Source organism: Clarias gariepinus, chromosome 5 (genome assembly GCF_024256425.1).
Source record: "Clarias gariepinus isolate MV-2021 ecotype Netherlands chromosome 5, CGAR_prim_01v2, whole genome shotgun sequence".
NCBI classification, from domain to species: Eukaryota; Metazoa; Chordata; class Actinopteri; order Siluriformes; family Clariidae; genus Clarias; species Clarias gariepinus.
Genome location: NC_071104.1, coordinates 657,501 through 681,529, shown reverse-complemented (window position 1 = coordinate 681,529; position 24,029 = coordinate 657,501). Strand labels below are relative to the sequence as shown.

The 24,029-nt window shown below is 42.0% G+C and overlaps 2 protein-coding genes across 4 annotated transcripts in view; one reads left to right on the top strand and one right to left on the bottom strand.

The window, feature by feature from the left end:
• gpm6bb (glycoprotein M6Bb) overlaps nt 1–21,642 on the top strand; it is a 30,378-nt gene extending 8,736 nt beyond the window's left edge. The window contains exons 2-7 of one of the 2 annotated variants that reach the window (XM_053496367.1): nt 10,629–10,815; nt 10,939–11,095; nt 12,531–12,684; nt 15,553–15,626; nt 17,445–17,510; nt 21,030–21,642. In XM_053496367.1, the coding sequence (XP_053352342.1) occupies nt 10,629–10,815; nt 10,939–11,095; nt 12,531–12,684; nt 15,553–15,626; nt 17,445–17,510; nt 21,030–21,179 (788 nt within the window). In that variant the 3' untranslated portion in view covers nt 21,180–21,642. Of the gene's footprint in view, nt 1–10,628; nt 10,816–10,938; nt 11,096–12,530; nt 12,685–15,552; nt 15,627–17,444; nt 17,511–17,749; nt 19,120–21,029 lie in introns of those variants that run through there. The other variant, XM_053496368.1, reaches the window with a different exon arrangement.
• Nucleotides 21,643–23,010: 1,368 nt separating this feature from the next.
• The window catches only part of ofd1 (OFD1 centriole and centriolar satellite protein), a 15,383-nt gene continuing 14,364 nt past the window's right edge, over nt 23,011–24,029 (bottom strand). For both annotated transcript variants that reach the window (XM_053495822.1, XM_053495823.1), the window contains exon 22: nt 23,011–23,425. In XM_053495822.1, coding sequence (XP_053351797.1) covers nt 23,380–23,425 — 46 coding nt within the window. In that variant the 3' untranslated portion in view covers nt 23,011–23,379. The remainder of the gene's footprint in view (nt 23,426–24,029) is intronic.

Genomic DNA, 24,029 nt, shown 5'->3' with positions numbered 1-24,029 from the left:
GGTTCAGTTGGCGTATCGGTGCAGGTGGAGACTGAATTCTGCGATGACTTCCTTCGGTTTCACTCTGAGAAGCTGCAGTACGAGCGATGAGCTGCGACTGATTCAGACTTTCCCCAGCAGTGTTCCCTGGCTCGGTCCCGCAGCATCAGATTTTCCTAAAGATGATGGAAATGACTCATGGGGCGACGTGAGGGTACTGTCAGGACCAGGATTTAGGGAGAAGCCTTTAAAATGGTTTGGAGATGAAACATTCACGTGAGCTAGCCTCTGGTCATGGAACATCCACAACATGAACAAACTATTTTTACTGAATATACAGTGAAGTCCATAAATTTTGGAACAAAGATGAGTTTTTTTTGGCATTTGGCTCCTCCACACCACCACAGTGAATTTGAAATGAAACGAGTATTAAAGGCGTTTTTTTTGTTTGTCATTATGTTAGTTCGTTCCATTATTTATGAGCCCCAAAATGGGTGTGTATGAAAATGGCTGTAATTCCTGAATGGTTGATGCCACACTCTTGTCAAAGCCCCTGAATTAAAGCTAATAGTCTTGACTTTCAATAATGTTGGTGTGCACAGTCTAAACACATAAAAACTTTTCTATGTTTCTATGGACAATTTATGGACCGACTGTATTTGTATTTTGCCCCCCCCCGTCCCCGCACCCTCCCCAGCCCCCCGCGGTTAGTGACAATGTCCCAGTTTCTGTTTCAGGCCTGGTGTCCGGAATACACACACAGTTTTTAAAGTCCCGTATCTCTGCAACCCTGAGTCGTGCATTCCTGCATTTGTTTATCAGAGTTTAACGGTCAGATGTTTGACTTGGATGGAAGTCTGTGTTTTTATCAGCTTGATCTGAGGCTCATTGACGCTTTCCCCAGTTAATTTCAGTTTCCACTGAAAAATAACATTCTTGCTTTTGGTCCTTTACCCTTTGTAGGGTTGGGGGGTTAAATCTTAACTCCGCTGTGTGTGTGTTTGTGTGTGTAGTTTGCATAAGCCTGTGCTTATTGAGTTTCCTCTGGGTACTCCGGTTTCCTCACACAGTCCAAAGATATGCGCTGTAGGCTGACCTGAAGTCCCCAGTTTGCCCAGAATGTACAATTGTGATGGGTTGCTGCCCCACCTTGTGGCCCCCTGCTGCCATAAACAGGAAGTGCTATAGATAATAGACAGGTGGATGTTGACTCGAGGCCCTGGGACTTTACCCAGCGATGTTTGTGAACGCAGCATCTATACTACTTAACCAGTTAAAGCATTTTCATTCCCAGCTTCTTCACTCTGAACCAGCTGTACCATACAATCCTTTATTCTGGTTTTGGATGAAATGGTGAAATGTGAAGTTGGCGCCATGCCATGTTAAAGACACACTCAGTTTTTTAAATTTAAATTATTTTCTTTTGAAACCTGAAAGTCATTATTTTGCGTAAGCATGATGGATCATAAATCGCTTTTATATGCAAAACACCATCTTCAAGATGTTTCTTCTTCTGGAGTCTTGGGCCAATCAGGAGGCTGTGGTGAGGCCCCAGTCAGACCTCCAGCTGTATTCGGCTCTGTTCCAGCAGACGTGTTGTCTGGTCCACAGTGCACTGTTGCTTCAGCCAGCGTCTACGTCAGTAGACCCAACGTCCAGTGTTTCTAGGTCAAGTTTTGGTTCCTTGCTGACCCTGACCTGGAGAAGAAAGTCTGCTAGCCTGTAGTACGTGTATCCTCAGGAACCTTGCAGCTGTGTTCATTTACAAGAACATCTGGGTCCAGATTGCATTCCATACTTTCTGTTGTTTGGAAGCTCAGCAACATCTCTGCTTCAGCTGCTTATTAAGCCAAACTTTCCATCCCATAATGAGCACAAGGTTCTCTTCTTATTTGCCGGTGGTAGATGGAGCACACGGTAACCTGCATCCAGCGAGCAGAATTGTGGGATACGTTATAAAGTGCAGGACTTGAGGAGTGACCTTTCTGCGCGTATCGGTGTCATGAGCGGCCGTGCTGAGCGTTCGTTCCCACTGGACATCCATTGTTCCTGGTTCACAGGCTTCAGCTCTGGGGCTTTGTCAAGAGGGTCTAAGGCTCCAGAGTTTTAGGTCAAAGGTCAAGAGAGTCGTGGTCGTGGCTGAAGAGTGCAGCTGATGGGGGGGGTGTGCTGTTTCATACAAAGACATGAGTGTGGAGTCGGTGATACGGACACTGACAAACAGTTCTGCAGTTTCTAACAAGTGAACGTGTGATACCAAGCTAAAGGAAAGGAAGCTAGTGTGAAGATGTGTTTATAAGGTGCAGCACTTGGTGCTGGACACCAACACGGCTTAGAATTTAATAAACCATTTAAAGTCCTGCACAGCAACTTTATAGCAACATAATTGTTTAGTATCTGTATCTTTAATCAACCTAAATATTAATAACTGGGAAATTAACACGGCTAACGGTTCACTGGTTCGTTCCTGCAGATCAGATCTTTTGTCGTGTCGTCGTCTTTGGTGTCGCCAAAGTTTACTAGGGATACGGAGGTTAATCATACTTCCTCTACATTTTTTGTTATATGACTCTCACCACATTTCCCAGAACTCCCTGGTGTTTGTGCTACAACGTGCCGCGGTGTCCAGCGGCCTCTTTCTGCCTGTTTGTGGTGTGAATGAGCTCAATAGGGCCGCTGTTGGTGCTCATGAATATTCAGCAGATGGGAACCTGAGGCCGTGACTTCCAGCCTGTGGGAAAACTCCAGCTTATTTCCAGCGCAGGTTTAATGGCGTGTGGAGAAATAAAGGAGAGAGCGAGGAGATGTGCGGAGGTGATTTCGTGACGCCACGTTTCCGTCTACAGCTTCACTTCACTCAGACCATGAGCGTGAGAGCTGACGCTGTGTTAAAGTCCTGCAGGGTGATTACAGTGAGATCGAGGGTTCGGTTCCCGGGTGAGGCTGTAACTTCTCGCAGCCGGAGGTCTAGAGCTCCGCCGTTGCTGGTTCCCAAGTGAGAACGGAGAAGGGTTGGGCGTTGGGCTAGCAACCCGCCCCGGAAAAAAACAACCGCTACGGAAACAGCGAAAGTCCTCTACAATGGAGAACTCTGGTTGCCCTACGCACCGATCGGTACCGGCTGGTGGCCTTAAGGATTAAGGATATATATATCAGAATCAGAATCAGAATCAGAAAGAGTTTTATTGCCAAGTACGCTTACACGTAAAAGGAATTTGTTTTAGTGACAGAGCTTCCAGAACAGAAAACAAATGACAAGACAAAAACAGCACGACAAAAAAAAACAAAAAATAAATAAATAAATTTTTATTTAAATTTTTATATAAATAAATATTTAACACCATGTCTGTTAAAACCCTCCATCTTTAGCGGCTCAGCTCTACCTCACTTGGGCCGCTGCGAGAAACACGTCTATTATATCTGTACATTTGTATATAATATAAAATAAACATTTATTACATATATTATTTCTTTATTTTTATTACAGTTCTCATTTGGGATCTTACATTCCTGGCTATTTTCTTTTAAACAGGTTTTGGATGAAATCTTCTGCAGTATTTGTTGGATTCCTGGCTTTACTATCATTACTCCGTCTTTCCTGCCACACATTAATGCTTTCCCAGGAAAACTTGGATGTAAAAGTCCAAACATGCAATTACTGTCCTGCTGATTCAGTGTCTCTGGTTAGCGTCCACTTACTGAAAGAAATTACACTCCATGAAGCAAAGATTTAAAACAGCTTGTTATTTGCCCCTTTATAACTCGCCCCATCCCTCCCCCCCCTCCCCCCGGTTGCGGCCGTTCCATTAGTGTGTAAGGTCGAGTGTTTAATACACAAGTGTAGGGCTGTAGATATCAAATATTTTAGTAATCGAGTATTCTACCAAAGATTTAATCAATTAATCGAGTAATCGGATAAAATTAAATTTTTCTTAATTAAACAGGAATTTAAAATATATAAGAGAAACAAAGATTAGTTGGTTTTCTTTTTAGAAATTCCAGAATATCACAGGAAGAGCATAGGATTGCCGATTTCTGGGGTCCATGTCACAGTGCACTCTAAAGTGTGCTCCCTGCTCCCTGTGCAGTTTACTTCGCGGGGAATCACTCGCTGATCGGAACGCGGCACTTATAACTAACGCTACGTTTACAGTTAAATGTGACCCAGTTCTGATGTTCTGCTCATATGTGACACGTATCGGATATGTTCTATGTCCATGTAAACAGCATTCTGATATTTTGAGATCGGTTTCAGGCCTCCTTCATATGTGGAAATAAATCAGATATAATCAGATATAATCAGATCACACACTAACTGTTTGCGTCTCCTTCCGCTTTGTGGGTGACGTCAGCGCTTCTTCTTCATCAGTGTTTACTGGCGGCTTGTATACGGAAGCGCTCCAGAATCACACCAAACAAATGTTTGCGCAAAAACATAACGCAAGCTTTAAACGTTAATTAAAAGAAGCTTCAAGGCAGAAGATTTTGCCTCCATCACTTACTCAAACACTGTGGAATGTCTCGAGTACTCGAGGAATCGTTCCAGCCCTACATGAGTGTTGGATAACGTCAGTGTAGTTACTGGCATCAGGGCCGTGTTCAACAAAACTCTTACAAACTAGTAGCTCAGAAAAAACACAGACAGGTTTAATCTAAAATGAGGAATGGTAATGTTTGAAACTTTTTATAACTTCTTTATTTTAATTCAATTTTGAGATAATGAGTTTGGCGATGTATCGCGATTCCCTTGTTTGGCAAATAATGTATCACACTGACTTCAAAGTAGATTTTTTTTTAGTCCATTGTTAAAATTAGTTTGAAGTTTGCATTTGAGGTTGTAAAATGTTACAGTTATAATCCTGCAGGTGGTGCTCTCTAAACTATTTACACTTTGGCAAGCGGCAAAGTTTTTACTAAGTTAATTTAGAATGGTAACAAAATGTTAAATGTAATATAGGATCCGGATATTTATAAAATTGTGATATTTACAGAATGACAATGAACTCGAATGGACACCGAGGTATTGCGATGTTATCGTATCGGGCGCTCCATGCTGGCTTCGAATAGGAGCTCCGTACACGTGTATGATTTGTCCAATCCCGCTCTTGGTACAACCGTGCAGTCAGATCGAACATGCTCTGTTGTATAATTTAATTTGTTGTATAATTTTAAATCATTTTACACTTTTTAAAATGATTTGGGTAAACCTTCAAATGTTTTATAGTGGGAAAAAAAACACCAGAAAAATATAGAGTGCGTTTATTAAAATACACTCATTTTCGCGATGCTGTGTGTCTACAATTTGCAGAACAGTTTCTCTGGTGCGATTGTTGAGCGGATGTAATGTAATGTGGGTAAGAAATACACGCACACCTCTGAGTTAGCTTCAGTGTTCATGGTACAATATCCATTAAACACTAACCTCCTGAAGCTTTGGTACGTACCACTGCTGGGCAAAGTAGACAAATCCTGAATAGAAGTAGAGATACCCCAGGTCAAAAAGTACTCGGGTACGGGTGAAGGCCTCCATTCAGAACAGTGTAACAGTGTAGTGAAGTAGGAAGTATAGATGTTTGCTGTAGGAGTAAAAGTAAAACGTTTGTACTGTTTAAACTCCTCAAGTAAACCTCAGATACATGAAATATGTAATGAAGTTAATTCACGTTCTCTTCCACCTCTGCTTTCCACAAGTTGCTACAGAACAAACTTGTAACCTGTCCGCATGCTTCGCCTGTTTGACTTGGACCATGTTCTTCTTCAGCATGAAACTTTAGGACGCTCTCATAGCGAATCTGTCACCTTCAACTATAAGCACCAGCCGTCAGTGCCGAAATATTAAAATATCAGACAGTGCGGATGGTTTATCCTGAGCATGAGGTGTCCAGAAGATGGAACAGAGAGGACGGGCCAGCTCTCACTGGTAGGCAGATGTTAAACCCTCATCACTGGACAGTTTATATCCAGTTTGTATTTTCTTTAAACGGAGATAATGACCCGGATCGCTCGGTCACACATTTACTGTGTTTTTGTTTTGGAGAAGGATGATGACGGGGCTTTATGGCACAATAATTGTGTTTTTGTTCTCGGTTTGGCTCGGACACGCATTCTCCTTCCTCTGCTCACATTTCCTGTTCCAAGTGAGGAGTATATTTTGCTTTGTCGAGTAAAAGGACTCGGCTTTCACGGCTCGGGTTCTGACCGCATGGCCGAGCGGGATTGAACCCGTCGCTTTCCGTGGGACGGCTCGTCGTCCAGGTCTTTATTTCCAAATCAGTGTGACCTCAACGCCAGTTAAAGCCTAAATAATACACTGTGATGTATGGAAAGACTTTATAATTGGAACAAAAGATGAGTTTTTGGATATTTTCTGAAGCGTACTGTCGCAGATCTGCTCTAACTGATAGAAATGTAATGTTGAAGATGATTCTTGAGCAGAGAACTTGGGGAGTTATTTAGAAAGTAAGATATCGGACTTATTCTTATGAAGATGTTTCTCATTTTATCATCTGCTTAAGAATTCATCACGGGTAGTTAATTTATAGAAAAAAACTATTACTAAGTACATATATGAGTAGAAACGGACATGTTTCTAGGAGAAAGTCAGTAAATAGATGTGTTCCTGTCTTTCTGTAAAAACTAATATTTTAGTGCAAATTGTAGCTTAATGCAAATGTATTTTTAGTTTAACTTTATTTTAGTGTGTGTACGACAAATTTTTGTATTTGGTTAAAAAAAAAACATCGTTTAAAAAATAAGTTTGTGACTTGACATGATGTTCCCCATTATACAAGTGAAACACACTAACTAAAGACTTCTGGGTAAAATGGAAACTTTAAGATTTCATACATAATGGCACCAACAGTTTTGCCATTTCTGGAAGATTATTTTACAGTTTAAATATTAATTTATCAAACATTTACAAAACTTTTAAGGAATTTAACATTGAATATGTAAAACCTATGAAACAGTAAAAAGTAGCGAGGCAGTAAATCACTATGGACCTCCAATATGATATCATCACGATACCTCTGTCATAGATCTGTATTACGGTTCTGTCTGTATCCCAGTTTATATAATGTTTTCTAGATTTTGTTCCAATCATTAACAAACTCGGCATGTGATTTACTTCCACCACAGTTGGACGCCGCTCCGCCCGACCTTGTGTAATAGTTTAAACCGCACAGATCTTTTGCTTTAAGAACTAGAATATTACGAACCGAGCCGCATCAAGCGCCGGCCAGGTCTCACAGATGGACACAGCACCATGGGCCTGAAGAACGTTATCAAGGACGGTATAGGGTCAGGTCTCATAGATGGACACAGCACCATGGGCCCTCAAGAACGTTATCAAGGACGGTATAGGGTCAGGTCTCACAGATGGACACAGCACCATGGGTCTCAAGAACGTTATCAAGGACGGTATAGGGCCAGGTCTCACAGATGGACACAGCACCATGGGCCTGAAGAACGTTATCAAGGACGGTATAGCGACAAGAAAGGGAGTCACTTTCAGTTTGGTTATTAAAGCAGCCGGTGCCGAGCGGTGCCATAGTTTAGATTAAGTGAGGTTTAATGTCAATTCATTTCACATTTTATTTCATTTAAATGTATTTTCTGAAGGTTTTAATTGTTTATTAATGCAAAAATATGATTTAAAGTGTTGGGAATTGGCAATATTGGTACTATTTGGGGAGTCTGGAACGGACTATCTGTATTTACATTATTTCCTTTGGGAATACACAGTATAAAATATGAAGTTTCACCCTAAACATTCGCCTCCAGGTCATCATAAATGGGTGTGTTAAGGTACCGCTGTGTGTATAAATAAAGTTCATAAAAAAAACCAAACTGTTTTGGAGTCAAAATGAATCGTGATGCGTAACTGAATAGATCTCTAGTAAACGGGTCACTGGGTATAAAGTCCTGTTGTTTTAAGCAGGTCAGACACCATGAGAGCTGAGGTTCAGATCAATAGAACATGAACATGTCTGGGACGGACTGTGTGAGTTTGTGTCCCGAAGCGTGAAGCGTGTAAACACACGTGTCTTTAACGTTAATAAGTATATTGTGATGTGTTCATCATAACGGGGTGGATGTTCCAGTCCCACTGTGATGTACAGATCTCACCGCGGACTCACCATTTACACTCTCATGGGCTTCAGATAAAACAGCAGCCTGTGTGTGTGTGTGTGTGTGTGTGTGTGTGAGAGGGAAGTCAAAGGTTCATGAGAAAGTTCCCGCGCTGTATAGCGAGCGTTCGGATGATTGAGCGCTAGTGAGATAATGAATCTGAGCATTTCCCAATAGTGATTAGCACACACACACACACACACACACACACACACACACAGAGTGTTAGCTGAGCTAGCTGAGTGAGCATTGCCTGATTAGCCACATTAGCGCACACACAGTTTCCAGCGGTCAGTTCTACAGGCGTCAGGCTAGTCACGCTAAGCTAGCTACATTATAAAGGATTAGCATTTTTGTTTCTCTCTCTCTCTCTCTCTGTGTGTGTGTGTGTGTGTGTGTGTGTGTGTGTTTGGCCCTCACTCTATAGAGTTGGTGTGTTTGTACTGAATGTGTCACAGTCCATATGGTGAGCATGTCCTTATTGTGTTTGTCTGGGAACAAATCTCTCTCTCACACACACACACACACACACACACACACGAATAGAGAGGCCCTGATTGTCATTCATAGCGTGTCTCTCAGTCTGTGTACAAAGAGAAATGGAGGAAGGTCTCACAGTGTGTGTGTGTGTGTGTGTGTGTGTGAGACAGAGAGAGTGGAATTTATAAAGTTTAACCCAGTATGGAAACTGTGGAGAAGGAAAACAGAACAATAAAGTTAAATAAGAAAAAAATTGGACATGCGCACACACACACACACACACACACACACACACACTTGTACATATGTTTACACACATATTATATTATACACATTATATACAGCTGTGGATATATAATATAATATAATATAATAATAGATCTCTGTAATATAATGAGTTTATGATGTTTATTTCCTTCCAGCTGCATGTGTGTGTGTGTGTGTGTGTGTGTGTGTGTGTAACTGCTGACAATATTTCCCCTAAATTCTAAATATCATCATACAGTATTTACGGAGTTAATAACTCAAATAAACCAAAATGTGAATAATTAGTAAACACATTGTGTTAATGCTTCGGCTCAATAACATTAATAAATCAGTATTTGGTGGAATAATAACCTGATCTACAGTTACAGCTTTCATGTGTTTTGTCTCTCCAGCAGTTTTTCACTTGACTGTTGTGGAACTTTATATAAGTCTTTATAATAAAAAGCAAACAGTTCAGCTTTACGTGATGGTTTCTGACCCTCCATCTTCTTCTTCAGAAGTCTTTAATGGGGTTTAAATCTGGAGATTGGACCATGACAGGGTCTTGAGCTGGTGATTCTCCACCCGGTCCTGATGGTTCTGGTTCTATGGCATGGCACATTGTCCTGTTGGATAGTCCAATCCTCTGAAGATCATCTCAGCAGAAGGAAGCTAATGTTCTTCCAGGACAACTCTGTACTTGGCTTGATGTCTGCGCCCTTCACAACTCCAACTCCAGTCTTCCTGAAGCCCTCAGATCATCACCGACCCGGTCTAACTTCAGCCTGGCTCCTCTTTGCTCTTCACTGATTTTTCTGGCTTTGTATGACCGTAGCCCTGCGTGTAGAAGCTTGTTTAGACCTGTTCCTCACACGCACTTCACCCCAGCTCAGTTTCACACTGTTCGTGAAGGTCACTAGAGGTCAGGCCACAGTCGTTCTCAGCCTCGTCCAGGCTGTAGCTCTGTTGGTCCCAGTGTCTTGATCTTGACGCTCACTGATCCTTGTGCCAGTAAAGCTGGAATGAAACCTTCTTTCTCTTCAGTGTTTTTGGCATGTTCCATGGGTGTTCCTACATCTCCAATGACCTTTAAAAGACCTCTAGCACTTTGTCTCCGCCCACATTGCAGGAGGAGAGTGTTGATTACTCAGTGCCTTTTAATCCTTTTACACATTAAATAGGATGAGTTTGGGGTGATCACCAAGTCCAAGAGATGTGCATTTAGGAGGTAATTACAGGTGTCCCTTATTATTATTATTATTATTCCAGAGCTGTGTGTATTTAAACATATAAACACACAGACTTAAAATATAATCTATGTGTGATGTGTGATGAATCTATGGGATGAATTACTGAACTTTTCAATTATATTCTATTTTATTGAGACGCACCTGTCTGTATGTGTGTATGCACACGCACGCACGCACACACGCACACACGCACACACGCACACAGCTAAACTAAACTGATCCTGATCTGAAATTGGAGATGATCAGATCTCGATATTATTACATCACAAAGTTTAGGATATGCAACCAATCACAAAGCTCCTGATATCTGTTCTTTTTCTTATTCTCTTACTCTCTCTCTCTCACTCTCTCTCTCTCTCTCACACACACACACACACACACACTCTCTCCCCCCCCCCCGGTGTCTCAGTGATGAGTGTAGGGGTAACAGGTGTGTGCTGCCCCCTGTGCCTCACACTGGAAAAGTGTTTCAGGGTTTTGGAATTACTGTCTCTTTAAATTGAAGTGTATAGAGTGTGATAGATGTGTGTGTGTGTGTGTCAGGTTGCCTGGACTGCTGTATAAAGTGTTTAGGGGGCGTCCCGTACGCCTCCCTGCTTGCCACCGTGCTGTGTTTCTCGGGCGTGGCTCTGTTCTGCGGGTGTGGTCACATAGCCCTGAGTGGCACCATCACCGTCCTCGAGAACAACTTCTACACCAACGGAGGCGACTCCGCCCTGCTCACGCCCATGTAAGTGTCGGTCTTAATTCATCTTAAGGGAAAAAAAAGTTTAATTAAAAAGGTCCTTAACGTATTGATGTGCCTGTGTGTGTGTGTGTGTGTGTGTGTGTGTGTGTGTGTGTTCCTCTTCAGAATCCATCTGTTACAGTATGTTATTTATGGCATCGCCTCGTTCTTCTTCCTCTACGGGATCATCCTGTTGGCTGAGGGCTTTTACACCACCAGCGCGGTGAAGGAGCTGCACGGAGACTTCAAGACCACCATCTGCGGCCGCTGCATCAGCGCCATGGTACTGACCCGCTCCGCTTTACACACCGCTCCGCTTTACACACACCGCTCCGCTTTACACACACCGCTCCGCTTTACACACACCGCTCCGCTTTACACACACCGCTCCGCTTTACACACCGCTCCGCTTTACACACCGCTCCGCTTTACACACACCGCTCCGCTTTACACACACCGCTCTTCTTTACACACTCCGCTCTTCTTTACACACTCCGCTCTTCTTTACACACACCGCTCCGCTTTACACACCGCTCCGCTTTACACACCGCTCCGCTTTACACACACCGCTCCGCTTTACACACACCGCTCTTCTTTACACACACCGCTCTTCTTTACACACTCCGCTCCTCTTTACACACACCGCTCCGCTTTACACACCGCTCCGCTTTACACACACCGCTCCGCTTTACACACACCGCTCCGCTTTACACACTCCGCTCTTCTTTACACACACCGCTCTTCTTTACACACACCGCTCTTCTTTACACACACCGCTCCGCTTTACACACCGCTCCGCTTTACACACACCGCTCCGCTTTACACACCGCTCCGCTTTACACACACCGCTCCGCTTTACACACCGCTCCGCTTTACACACACCGCTCTTCTTTACACACTCCGCTCCTCTTTACACACCCCGCTCCGCTTTACACACTCCGCTCCGCTTTACACACTCCGCTCCGCTTTACACACTCCGCTCCGCTTTACACACACCGCTCCGCTTTACACACTCCGCTCCGCTTTACACACACCGCTCCGCTTTACACACACCGCTCCGCTTTACACACCCCGCTCCGCTTTACACACACCGCTCCTCTTTACACACACCGCTCCGCTTTACACACTCCGCTCCGCTTTACACACACCGCTCCGCTTTACACACTCCGCTCTTCTTTACACACACCGCTCCGCTTTACACACTCCGCTCCGCTTTACAAACACCGCTCCGCTTTACACACACCGCTCCGCTTTACACACACCGCTCCGCTTTACACACTCCGCTCCGCTTTACACACTCCGCTCCTCTTTACACACACCGCTCTTCTTTACACACTCCGCTCCGCTTTACACACACCGCTCCTCTTTACACACCCCGCTCCACTTTACACACCCCGCTCCTCTTTACACACCCCGCTCTTCTTTACACACACCGCTCCGCTTTACACACACCGCTCCGCTTTACACACTCCGCTCTTCTTTACACACACCGCTCTTCTTTACACACACCGCTTCTTTTTACACACCCCGCTCCACTTTACACACACCGCTCCTCTTTACACACCCCGCTCCTCTTTACACACACCGCTCCACTGTACACACACCGCTCCACTTTACACACACCGCTCCGCTTTAGTTCCTGCCTCACTGCCTCATCGCTGCTGTAACTCCACTCGAACCTGAGATGTTGATGTTTAAAAACCTTCCTTGTTCTTCAGTTTGTCTTCCTGACGTATGTTCTCGGAGTGGCTTGGCTCGGAGTCTTCGGCTTTTCCTCCATTCCAGTTTTCCTGTTTTATAACATCTGGTCCACGTGTGCGTCCATGGGACCTCCAGGCAACTCCTCTGTGTGTGTGGACATGCGGCAGTACGGTGCGTCAAACCCTAATAATGTCATCATGTAGATCATTTTACTCCGAAGCAGAGCCTGTAATAATGAACAAAATAATTTTAATAAATCATTTAAAATGTAAACAACTAATTGAATATTGAGTATCATGTTTATTTATGAACACCACCATAACACTGATATCCTATGGAACTCCAAAGTGTTCGAAATTACATAAATAAATAGGACATGATGAAATAAATAACTCTATTAATAAATAAGACGCATACATGTAATATGAGAATAATATTGTGAAATAATGGAACATATTTTGGAAAAAAAGCTTATTATTGTGAAATATATATATTTTTTCCCAATAACAGAGATTATTGCAAAGGCATTTTATTTAATTCCAGCTGTTTTTATTTCAAAATCCTGTTTTTCACGATGGCCTATTTATTTTATAAAGCGACTTTTCAGCAGAATTAGTCGTTCTGTCAATCAGCGCCAGTGGGTTGGACCTGCGCGCCTATTGGCTGATCCTTTAACATCGATTAGTTTCCCTGGACACCTGCTCCGCGGACCGCCGCTACAGCTAGCAGTAATGTGCTGGGCTCAGTGACGGACTGACCGTCTGGAGTACCGGGCGTTCTCCCGGTGAGCCGCTGGTCAATGTGTCCGGACCAGTCAGTACTTAAAGAAGAAAAATCTTTAAAAGCAGATGCTGTGAAATTCTTCAAATTATCAGATTCTGCCTTTTGTGTGAGGGGAAATTACAGTTCTAACATTACAGTCAGGGACAGAGAGTCTGGATCCAGCAACCTCAGGGTCAGTGATGATGATGACCAGCACCTCTCCCCTTCTGTACCCAACACCTCTCCCCTTCTGTACCCAACACCTCTCCCCTTCTGTACCCAACACCTCTCCCCTTCTGTACCCAACACCCCTCCCCTTCTGTACCCAACACCTCTCCCCTTCTGTACCCAACACCCCTCCCCTTCTGTACTATTATTTTAGACAATATTATTTCAAAATGATGCTGAGAAAATATTATTTTGAATTAATATTGAGAACAATAATAATTTTTTTATATATATATATTTTTTTATAAATTTAGTCCTGTCCAATTCTTTTTCCCCGATTTTCTCCCCAATCTAGTCGTGGCCAATTACTCCCCGTCGCTATCCGCTCCTTCCGTGTGCGCGAGCTCACAGACGCCCCTGATTGGCTGTAGAGCCGTGACTAATGTGGGAGCACAAGTACCTCTCATCCCTCCCCCCTGAGAGAGCTCGGCCAATCAGCTCTCTCTGTGCCTCCGGCTGTGAGAGGTAAACAGCATCACCCGGGGTTCGAACCAGCGATCTCCAGATGATAGGGCGAGCGCTTTACCACTGCGCCACTCGGAGGCCCCAAGAGAACAATAATAATTACTAGCATGAGCTGATGCTGCTACTGATTTTATTCCAGATGACCTGTTCAGTTTGATTGGCATCATTTTCACTCTGGTAGATCAGGGGAGAGGTGTTGGTCATCATCAGCAGGCACTGGTTCATCATCACTGACCTGCTGCACTTACAGCTCACACTGATTGGTGTATACTTGCTTGCTGATACACTGAGTGGTGTATCTTACACTGAATGCATCAAGATGATCCTCCCTGACCTGCTAAAATATTGTCTTTAGTCTGTTAGTTGTTATTTTAAGACACAGAGGTCGGCCTTTCTGTAATAGTTCTTGCAAGAACAGTATTGTCAAGTGCATTTGCAAAATCCGTCAAGCACCATAATGAAACTGGCTCTCATGAAGGCCGTCCCAGGAGGGCGAGACCAAAACCTACCTCTGTCTCAGACGAGAAGTTCATTTAGAGTTATCAGCCTGAAAAATGACCAATTAACAGCACCTGAGATTAGAGGCGTTATGAAGTCTTTACAGAGCAGAAGTAGCAGAAACATCTCACCATTAACTGTTCAAAGGAGATTAATGCATTTTTTGGACACCTTCAGCCTTTACAGTGTAGAAAGAAATAGACATCAGGAACCATCATGGAGTTAGAGAGTGTTCTAAAACTTTTGAACAGTAGTGTATGTTCAGTGATACTTTAAATAATATACTTAAAAAGCATTTATTTCTGTATTGCGTTATATTTTTATACTAGTAAGTTGTGTGTTAAGTCAAAAGTCACGGCAGATGGCGGACTGGTGTGAACTTCAGTCAGTTCTGCTTATTTTAGCTGATCAGATAGACAGGGATAATTTACCAGTAGACACTGTACTGCCACCTACTGCATAGAATACGTATTGCACCATTAGACCTAAATCGATACTTCATGAGCTATTACTTATGACTGAATAAAGGAGCAACCAATCACACAGCTGGCTCCGCCCCATCGCTCTTGATTGACAGAACGACTCATTCTGCTAAAAAGTCGCATTATGAAATAAATAGGCCATCGTGAAAAACAGGATTTTGAAATAAAAACTGACTTTGAAAAAATGACATTTTGAAATAAAAACAGCATGAATTAAATAAAATGCCTCTGCAATAATCTCTGTTATTGGGGAAAATAATCTCCAGAGTGGAATATATTTCACAATAATAAGCTATTTTTCAAAATATGTTCCATTATTTCACAATATCGTTCTCATATTACATAGATGTGTCTTATTTATTTATAGAGTTATTCATTTCATCATGTCCTATTTATTTATTTAATTTTGAACACTTTGGAGTTCCATAATATTCTTCTTAGTTTTCGAGCCAAACACTAAACAAAACTGCTACACTGTTAAGATCAACACAAATATATTTTGAGTCCTGTTTTTTATATTTTTGGTATTTATTATATAAATATATATTTTTATAATAATAATAATAATAATATATTTTTGTTATTGATTATTTTTCTCTTGCAGGTATTATCCCGTGGAGCGCTACTCCAGGTGCTGCTTGCGGCGAGAAGCTTCTCAACGTTTGTAACTCGCACGAGGTATTACAGAAGTCAGATTTAAATTTCAAATTTTATTAGTCACATACACAGTCATACACAGTAGGATGTGCAGTCAAATGCTTGTACGACCGCTAGTGACCTTAAAATAAAAGAGTATAAATAGAAAATAAATATGAAAAATAAAATAGAAGGTAAATTTAACTAAGAAAGAATGTAATAAAATATAAAATTAAAATAAAATAACCGTACAGTACAAAAATACACAATATAGAAAATATATGAAGAAATATAGAACAATAAGAAAAACAGCTGTACTTTTTATGTAATTTTTTAATGTAATTTATGGCATTTTTGTGTGGAATGAAGTTAGATATGTAATGGTAATGAAAGAATGGTAATGTCCAGGGTTGTGCTATCAACATATTTAAAGTGTCTTGTGCAGTGCAAATATGCTTAAAGTGATTTATTTAAAGTGTCTTGTGACAGAGTGATTTAACTAATGACCACCAGGTGTAGTTGTGCAGTGGACACTAGTGTAAATGAATGTCCAGTGTGTGTGTAAAAACCATATGTGTGTGTCAGTACTGTGTGGTGGTGTGATTGTGATTGAGAGACCGTATTGCCTGCGGGAAGAAGCTCCTCCTCAGTCTCTCTGTGTTGGCCTTCAGGGAGCAGAATCGCTTCCCAGACCTCAACAGAGAGAACAGTCCATTGTTGGGATGGCTGAGGTCCTTCACCATCTTCCTGGCCTTGGTCCAGCACCGCTTGCAGTAGATCGAGTGCAGGTCAGGGAGCTCGGTGTGGATGATGCGCTTAGCTGATCTCACCACCCTCTGTAGAGCTCGTCTGTCCTGCATGGTGCTGTTCCCGAACCAGGTTGAGATGTTTCCTGTTAGGATGCTCTCTATGGTGCAGGAGTAAAAGTGTCTCAGCACCTTGGAGGGCAGTCTAAAGTCTCTCAAGCGTCTGAGGTGGTAGAGACGCCGTCTGACCTTTTTTACCACGGTGTTGATGTGACAGGACCATGACAGGTCCTGCGTGATGTGAACACCGAGGTATCTGAAGCTGTCCACTCTCTCCACTGGGCTCCTGTTGATGACGGGGGTCTGGTAGTTCCTCACCTGCTTTGTACTAAAGTCCACTATCAGCTCCTTTGTCTTGCTGACGTTTAGAAGGAGGTTGTTCCTCTGGCACCAGTTCTCCAGATTCCTAATCTCCTTCAGGTAGGCCGTCTCGTTGTTATCAGAGATCAGGCCCACCACGACGGTGTCGTCAGCAAACTTAATGATGGTGGTGGAGCTGGTAGTGGCCACACAGTCATACGCTTAGAAAGAGTAAAGTCACGAGGTTAAGTGTGAACAGTGCAGCGGGTTGCCAGTTTGCTAGGAGGATTACAATAGACGCGTAGCCTTATCAATCAATGTTCTCTAATCCTGTTTCTGTTTGTGTGTGTGTACACCGTGTGGAGTTTAGGAGGATTACGGGAGACGTGTAACTCCAGAAGCTGACAGTTTATTAGGGAGTTTGCGGCAGGTGTGAGGTCTCCAGCAGTCACAGGAGTGAGCCCAGTTGCCCAGTTGTAAGATCAGCGGCGCTCCTCCAGCAGTAATGCTCAAGTTAACACCTTTTTATGGTGGACTTGGATCGCAGGTGGATGTGGTGCGCTGATGTGTTGGTGGTGGACGTGGTATCGTCTCCTGCAGTTCGGTAGTTTGTCCGAGTGTTTATGGTGGATGGATCGAACAGTGTCAAAGTTACAAACATTTAAATCCAGAGACTCAACAAAGTAATGTGGATTTCTTTGTTTTTTTCCTTTTTAATAAAGTGGTCTTTCTTTGTTCTTGTCTCCTGTTTCAGTTCTACCTGTCCTACCACCTGTACATCGTAGCATGTGCTGGAGCCGGCGCCACCGTCATCGCCATGGTAAGTTGAACTCGGGTGTGTGCTGACCTGTCCTCTGTCCCTGAACATCACCGAGCAGTGCACACAGCTGGTCCTTCCTCCTCTTACACACACACACACACACACACACACACACACACACACTTGGACCCAGCTAAGCTAAGCTGCATTAAGTGAAAGAAATATCAAACCCAGGTGTTTGGGCTTCATCATGCATCATTCTTATTCATTTCTTTCGTTTCTTTCTCTTCTTCCCCCAGTTCATCTACATGATGGCTACCACTTATAACTTTGCCCTTCTGAAGTTTAAGAGCAGAGAAGACTGTTGCACTAAGTTTTAAACTCGCGCAGGAATCGTGTGGACAAACAGTGAAAGGAGAAACGAGAAAAGAACCCAAACAGTAACTCACCATGCGGTGTGTAAATAGAATTAAATAACTGTATCTGTGTTTAGCTTTCTTAGACGCGCGGAGCTCAGCAGTTTCCTAGCTAGCTTTAAAAAAAACATTCAATAGAGATCATTTACTTTGAATGAACTAACAAAAAAGTAATAATAATAATAATATAAATGCTGGTTATGCTAGCATTAAAAGGGCCGGTTTGAGCGGAAACCCTATGCTAATTTTTCACTTTTTACAAATGTAGATAATTAGCCAAGCCATTCAGCATTAACGTTGCTTAGCTACCAGGCTAATAAAGCTAACAAGTCCACAGTTAACACTATAGCGCGCACACACACACACACACACAGACACACACACACTTGCCTTGCTGACGCTGCTAGAAACACCAGCTGCCTTCTAAGCTTTTCTTAAAAGCAAGAAGCTAAAAATTTTTATACATAACGTCTTCGCTAAATTTACAAGAAAACTCTGTAAATAAATAAATAAAACAAAACAAAAAGAAAACCGGGACTTAAACTTCAGTTTTTATGCTCTAAAATAACTAACCAGAAAGAAAAATTAAGTCGCCGTGTAAAATATGAGCACTAAAGGTGGAGTTTAACAGCGTGTGAAAACTTTAGCATGTGGCTAACACGGTGCTGCTACATTCTGATTGAACCAGCAACAGTGTTTGAGAAGAAACTCTCTCACAACTGTAGAATTGTTACGTCATATGCTAGCTCTACATTATGCTAGCATTGCTGCAAGGCTAATTCAGGAAACAACCAGTCAGCTAGCACTGAGTTAACATTGTAGCATGTGTACAGTTAGCATGATCCGTCAGTTAGCATGATCAGCAGTTAGCATGATCCGTCAGTTAGCTGCCATAGCCGCGTTGCTACAGTCTGTTCATAAAAAAAACATAATGAATAATTAGAGAATGCTAATTTCTGAATATTATAATGGAGAGGACAGACATGAAGTCCGTCCCCGTCCCCGTCCCCCCAGCACCCCCGACGTACCCTCCGTTTCTCAGGACTCAGGTCCACATTTTAACTCGTGTATCTTTTATTATTTAGACGGTTCTTTCTTTTTATAAAGCAGAACAGCTGCATGCTATTTTTTATTATATTTTCTTAAGTTTCAGTAAATGTTTACTTTTACTCAGTGTAAGCTTTAACTTCTGAAAACAATTGTAGCCTTTTTTTGGCAAATAAAAAAATAAACATGTTTTGTTTACAAAACCATCCTCAGTGGTCTTCATCATCATTTCAGCTCTGTTAATCAACGTCCAGCTTCATCTGCATAATCACTGGAGACGTACACACACACACACACACACACACACACACACACACACACACACGCATCGCAGGTTCTCTTTACTAACCCCTCGCTTTCTCTGGCTTACATCGCTTTCCTGTCTAATAATAATAATAATAATAATGGTGGGACTTGGGTTTATTGGAACATTGTGTGTGTGTGTGTGTGTGTGTGTGTGTATGTGTTTTGTGGGGACCGAGCTAGATGGCACTGTTAATAGGTTTTTACCTGCAGAGGTAGCATGTTTCAGTAATATTGCAGAAACAACAACAACAACATTATTAATAATCTTAATGTTTAGTGTAAATGCAGGCGGTCGGTGGTTTTTGGGGACCGAGTGTTCAGTGTAAATGTGTTTTTGCTAGACTGTGTTTGTGTTTTTCACCACCACCATCCTGAAACTGATTGTTTTTCTGTAACAGCATGTCCACCACACTTACCAACAAGATAGATTTTCTAACGGCTCAGAGTTCGTTGGACATCCGCAAAAATAAGTTCCTGTCCTAACCGACCTTACTGCTATAAACACTCGATCTCTCGTCACACTGTTTTTATTTACTAAAGCAAAAATAATACACAACTCATTGTGTCCCTGAGAATGTGGAGTCCATCCTGGAACCTCTGCAGTAGGGCTGGACCAGAATATTCGAATATTCGTTTGGAGGGATGGCATTAGATTTTTCATTTTGAGATTCGAATATTCGGGAAATGTAAAAAAAAAAATTAACCCGTGACATCGATCCTTGCGAAACGGTTCTCATTCGCGCTTAAATGACTAGCCCTTGTGGCAAACTTGTGTCATGCACACTCGGTCCGCGACCGGCACTAGGACTAGGAAATAATACGCTCGTGAACCAGGAAGCATAAAAGGAGACAAGATGGCGCGGCACATCGCTCAGTCATTGAGTTCGCCCATGTCGCTTCGGCCGCTTTCGCCGATTCGTGAGTACTCACTTTCTTGGGTTGCTTTCAGATTGAGTGTGTGTTAATAGAACGCAGGTTAAATTGTTAAAGGTTAAAGGTTAAAATCCCTTGCTCCCTATTCGAGAGAGTCCTTAAAACAATCGCGTGGTTATCCTGCCTACTCGTGTTACTCCGTGTTTGGGTTTACCATCCACGCTACAAAGGGCTAACCGCTAAAGCTACGTCTTCTGATCTACTCAGGTTAGTTCATGACAACTTGCCTGTATCCATATTACACAAAAATGCGAAAAAAATAAATAAATGCACTCCCTTGTGTTCGCAGCAGTTGGATGACCTGGTTTCGACATAAAAATGCAACAGACAGACACACAGAGAGATTCCTGCCTTCATTAGAGATAAGAATATACACACCCCCCTCCCACCAAAGCTTCGAGTATTCGATGTTGATCACTACAGAATACTCGAAGCTCAAAAAATGCTATTCGGACCAGCCCTAGTCTGCAGTCCAACCCGGGACCGTGGACTCCAGTGCTGATCAGATTGTATTTATTAAAACATAACATAAAACATTAAACATTAAAACAACACGTTTAAAAAAAGCTTTATTTTAATATTTAATATTATGTGTAGCGCGGTGTACCGGTTGCTATGGTAACAAGAGCGTATCACAGCGAGCAGGTCGATATAAACCTGTGAGAGCTGCAGAGTTCCAGGACATGAATCAGAGTAACTGCACTGTGGTGCGACCTGCACGTTATGTTGGGAGATGTTTTTTTGCTCATTGTATCACACACACACACACACACACACACACACACACTTGCGTGTCTCTGTATGTTGGGAGTGTAATGAGCTCTGCTTGCTTTGTTGCTCGCTCTCTGCCGTGGTTAACAGCTTCTCTCTCTCTCAGATCCACTACCTAATGATCCTCTCGGCGAATTGGGCCTACCTAAAGGACGCGAGTCAAATGCACGCGTACCAAGACATCAAAACCAAGGAGGAGCAAGAGCTGCAAGACATCCAGTCCCGCTCAAAAGAATGCCTGAATTCATACTCGTAAGAATCCTGGGAACACCGGCAAATAAATAAATAAATAAACAAACATGGGCACCGCCTCCTGCGACGCCACCGAGCTAACTAACGCCGTTTCGAGCAGCTAACCCTCTGCCTGCACTAACCCTCACCAGCCTCCCGCCATCTTTCCGTCCTGACGGGTTCAGTTTAAAGTTTTCTTTAGCGTTATTCAAACTGTCGCGCTTTTCAAAGCAGCTCAACATTTTGTTTGATTTTTTTTTATGTTACTTTGAGTTTAGTAAAGTTTATCCACGGCACAAAACTCTGATCCTCATGACGTGTGAAGTTGGCGTCCCTGTACAGCAGGACTTCAGGCTGATATTTGTGTTGTTTACACCAAGCTTTTGTTTAGACGTTAAATGCGACAGATTGTTGGGTTTTTGTTTGTATCTGTTTGAACTATTTGTTGTTTTGTTTGGGAGATCATTAAAAAAGTGGGAATTCATAAACGTTTTATGCTGTCTGTGGAAAACTGTGATTTATTATTTTTCCTCCCAAAAGAAGAATCCAGAATGTCTACCTCAGACGGAGCGCGGAGACGGTTAACACCCGCGTCCTCTGTCCCAGGCTGGAAACACGGCTGGAACATTTCTTAAAAACAAAGTATTTTTCTAAAAAGTCTTTTCCTGAATCAATCAGCAGTCAGTAAAAGACTGTAAAATATACACTTTTATAAATAAGACTTAAAGAAAAAGTCCTCGCTGGTGTAAAATATAAGGAAATTGTCTTCAAAGTTTCTGAAACTGTTAAAGCTTTTTTATAATTAATATTTCCAACAGTTTGAAATGTGATCAGAATTATTCACGTTTTAATGATTTTGCTGTTATTGACCTGATATTTTAATCGTATTTGTTGTAGTTTTGTTTTATTCTTGTTGTTATTCTTGTTGTATAGGATGTTGATCATTTTCTCATTAACTCGTTATACTGACAACAAAACTTAGAGGTTCAAAAAAAGAACTGGCTTATTTTAACATTTTTTTTTCTTTTTCTTGACACTTTTTTACTTTGTTAGACTGAAAGTGTTCAGATTTCGGTGTATATATTTACACTATTTACTCTTCCAGCCACCAGATGGCAGTATACTGATAGTGACACTGCTTAATCAAGCATTTAACTGAGGTTTGATGTAGAAGAGACTACAGGGAGGCTTAAGGTCGATTCCCTGCTAGTTATGAGTTGAGTGACGTCGTGTTCCCCCCTTCAGTAGTGGTTTGTACTGACGTATTCAGTAGGCAGCGTTTGCCTTTAACTCTTTTATAACTTCATCATTTACTTTTTTTTAGATGTAGAATTAGTTTGTAATAAAGCTGAGGCCCTTTAGCCCGATGTATTGGTTCAGGAATGTGTGTGTGTGTGGAACAGTGTTAGCAGATACACAGAGACTGGTTATGATTTCTGTTTAAATTTATTTGAGTTGTACCCGAGGGAGTGTGTGTTTTATCCTCACTGGATGAACCTGACTGAGAAGTTTAAAATAAATAAATAAAGCTGGTCTCCGTCTCTCTCCTCGCTCAGAGTCCTAACGCTGACTAACGAGACGTCTGTACGGCTCTCACTCTCACTGCAGTTTATTAACCAGCCTGGGATTTTATTATTATTGTTGTTATTGTTATTAAATGACAATAAAAAGCTTCTTCTTTTCAGACTCTGATCTTTTCTCTATTCTGCAATTAGGAATTTGAAGTTTAGCCAAGTTGTGTTTACTGTTAACAACAAACTACAATAATCCTTAAAGTGTTCCTGCAGGACAGTTGAGTACACTGTATACACACACACACACACACACACACAAACATTTTAAATACAAGTTCATGATTAGTTTAACGAATATTCAGTCAGATTTACAGTTTTATTTAATTTATTGGTTTAGGAACGGTGATCTGTACAACCTGTTAGTGCTGTGTAGTGGAAATTAATAAAATTCATCATAAAATATTGTCAGATTGGAAAAACAAACAAAAACTATATAACATCAGGTTTGTTAAAAAACAAACAAAAAAAATAATAAATCCAAAACTATTTCATACAAATCATGAACATAATATCAATTTAAAAGAGACATCATGGACATTTTATGGCTGTTACTGAAACATTCAAGTTACACGTGCACACATACGTACACACACACACACACACACACACACACACACACACACACACACACACTACCCTCAGCAAGCAAATTCACCAAAAATCGTCATCAGCATCCTCCTGGGAAAAAGCCGCGATGCTACAGGACACACACACAAATGTTTTTTAGAACAAGACTACAATCACATTACACACACACACACACACACACACACCACTGTTGAGAATAATAATAATAAGAAGACACACAAACCACCATAAAACTGGTGTGAATAAAATATAATTTAATGAAACTTGCTGATCAGCTGAAGGGTCAGGAGTCTCAGACACGCCCACTAATCTCACCTGAGTGTGTGTGTGTGAGAGTGTAAGTGAGTGTGTGTGTGTGTGTGAGACCCAGAGATGTGCAGTATCCATGTCACAGTCCGGCCCCTCAATAACACTTTTTTTTCTTATAATTCGTCACTTTTGTCAACTGAACTCTACAGTCGTGGCCAAACGAGAATGACACAAATATTAGTTTTCACAAAGTTTGCTGCTAAACTGCTTTTAGATCTTTGTTTCAGTTGTTTCTGTAATGAACTGAAATATAATTACAAGAACTTCATATGTTTCAAAGGCTTTTATTGACAATTACATGTCCCGTCTTTTTCAGGACCTCTGTAATTCGACTGGGCTCTCAATCAACTTCTGGGCCAAATCCTGACTGATAGCAACCCATTCTTTATAATCACTTCATGGAG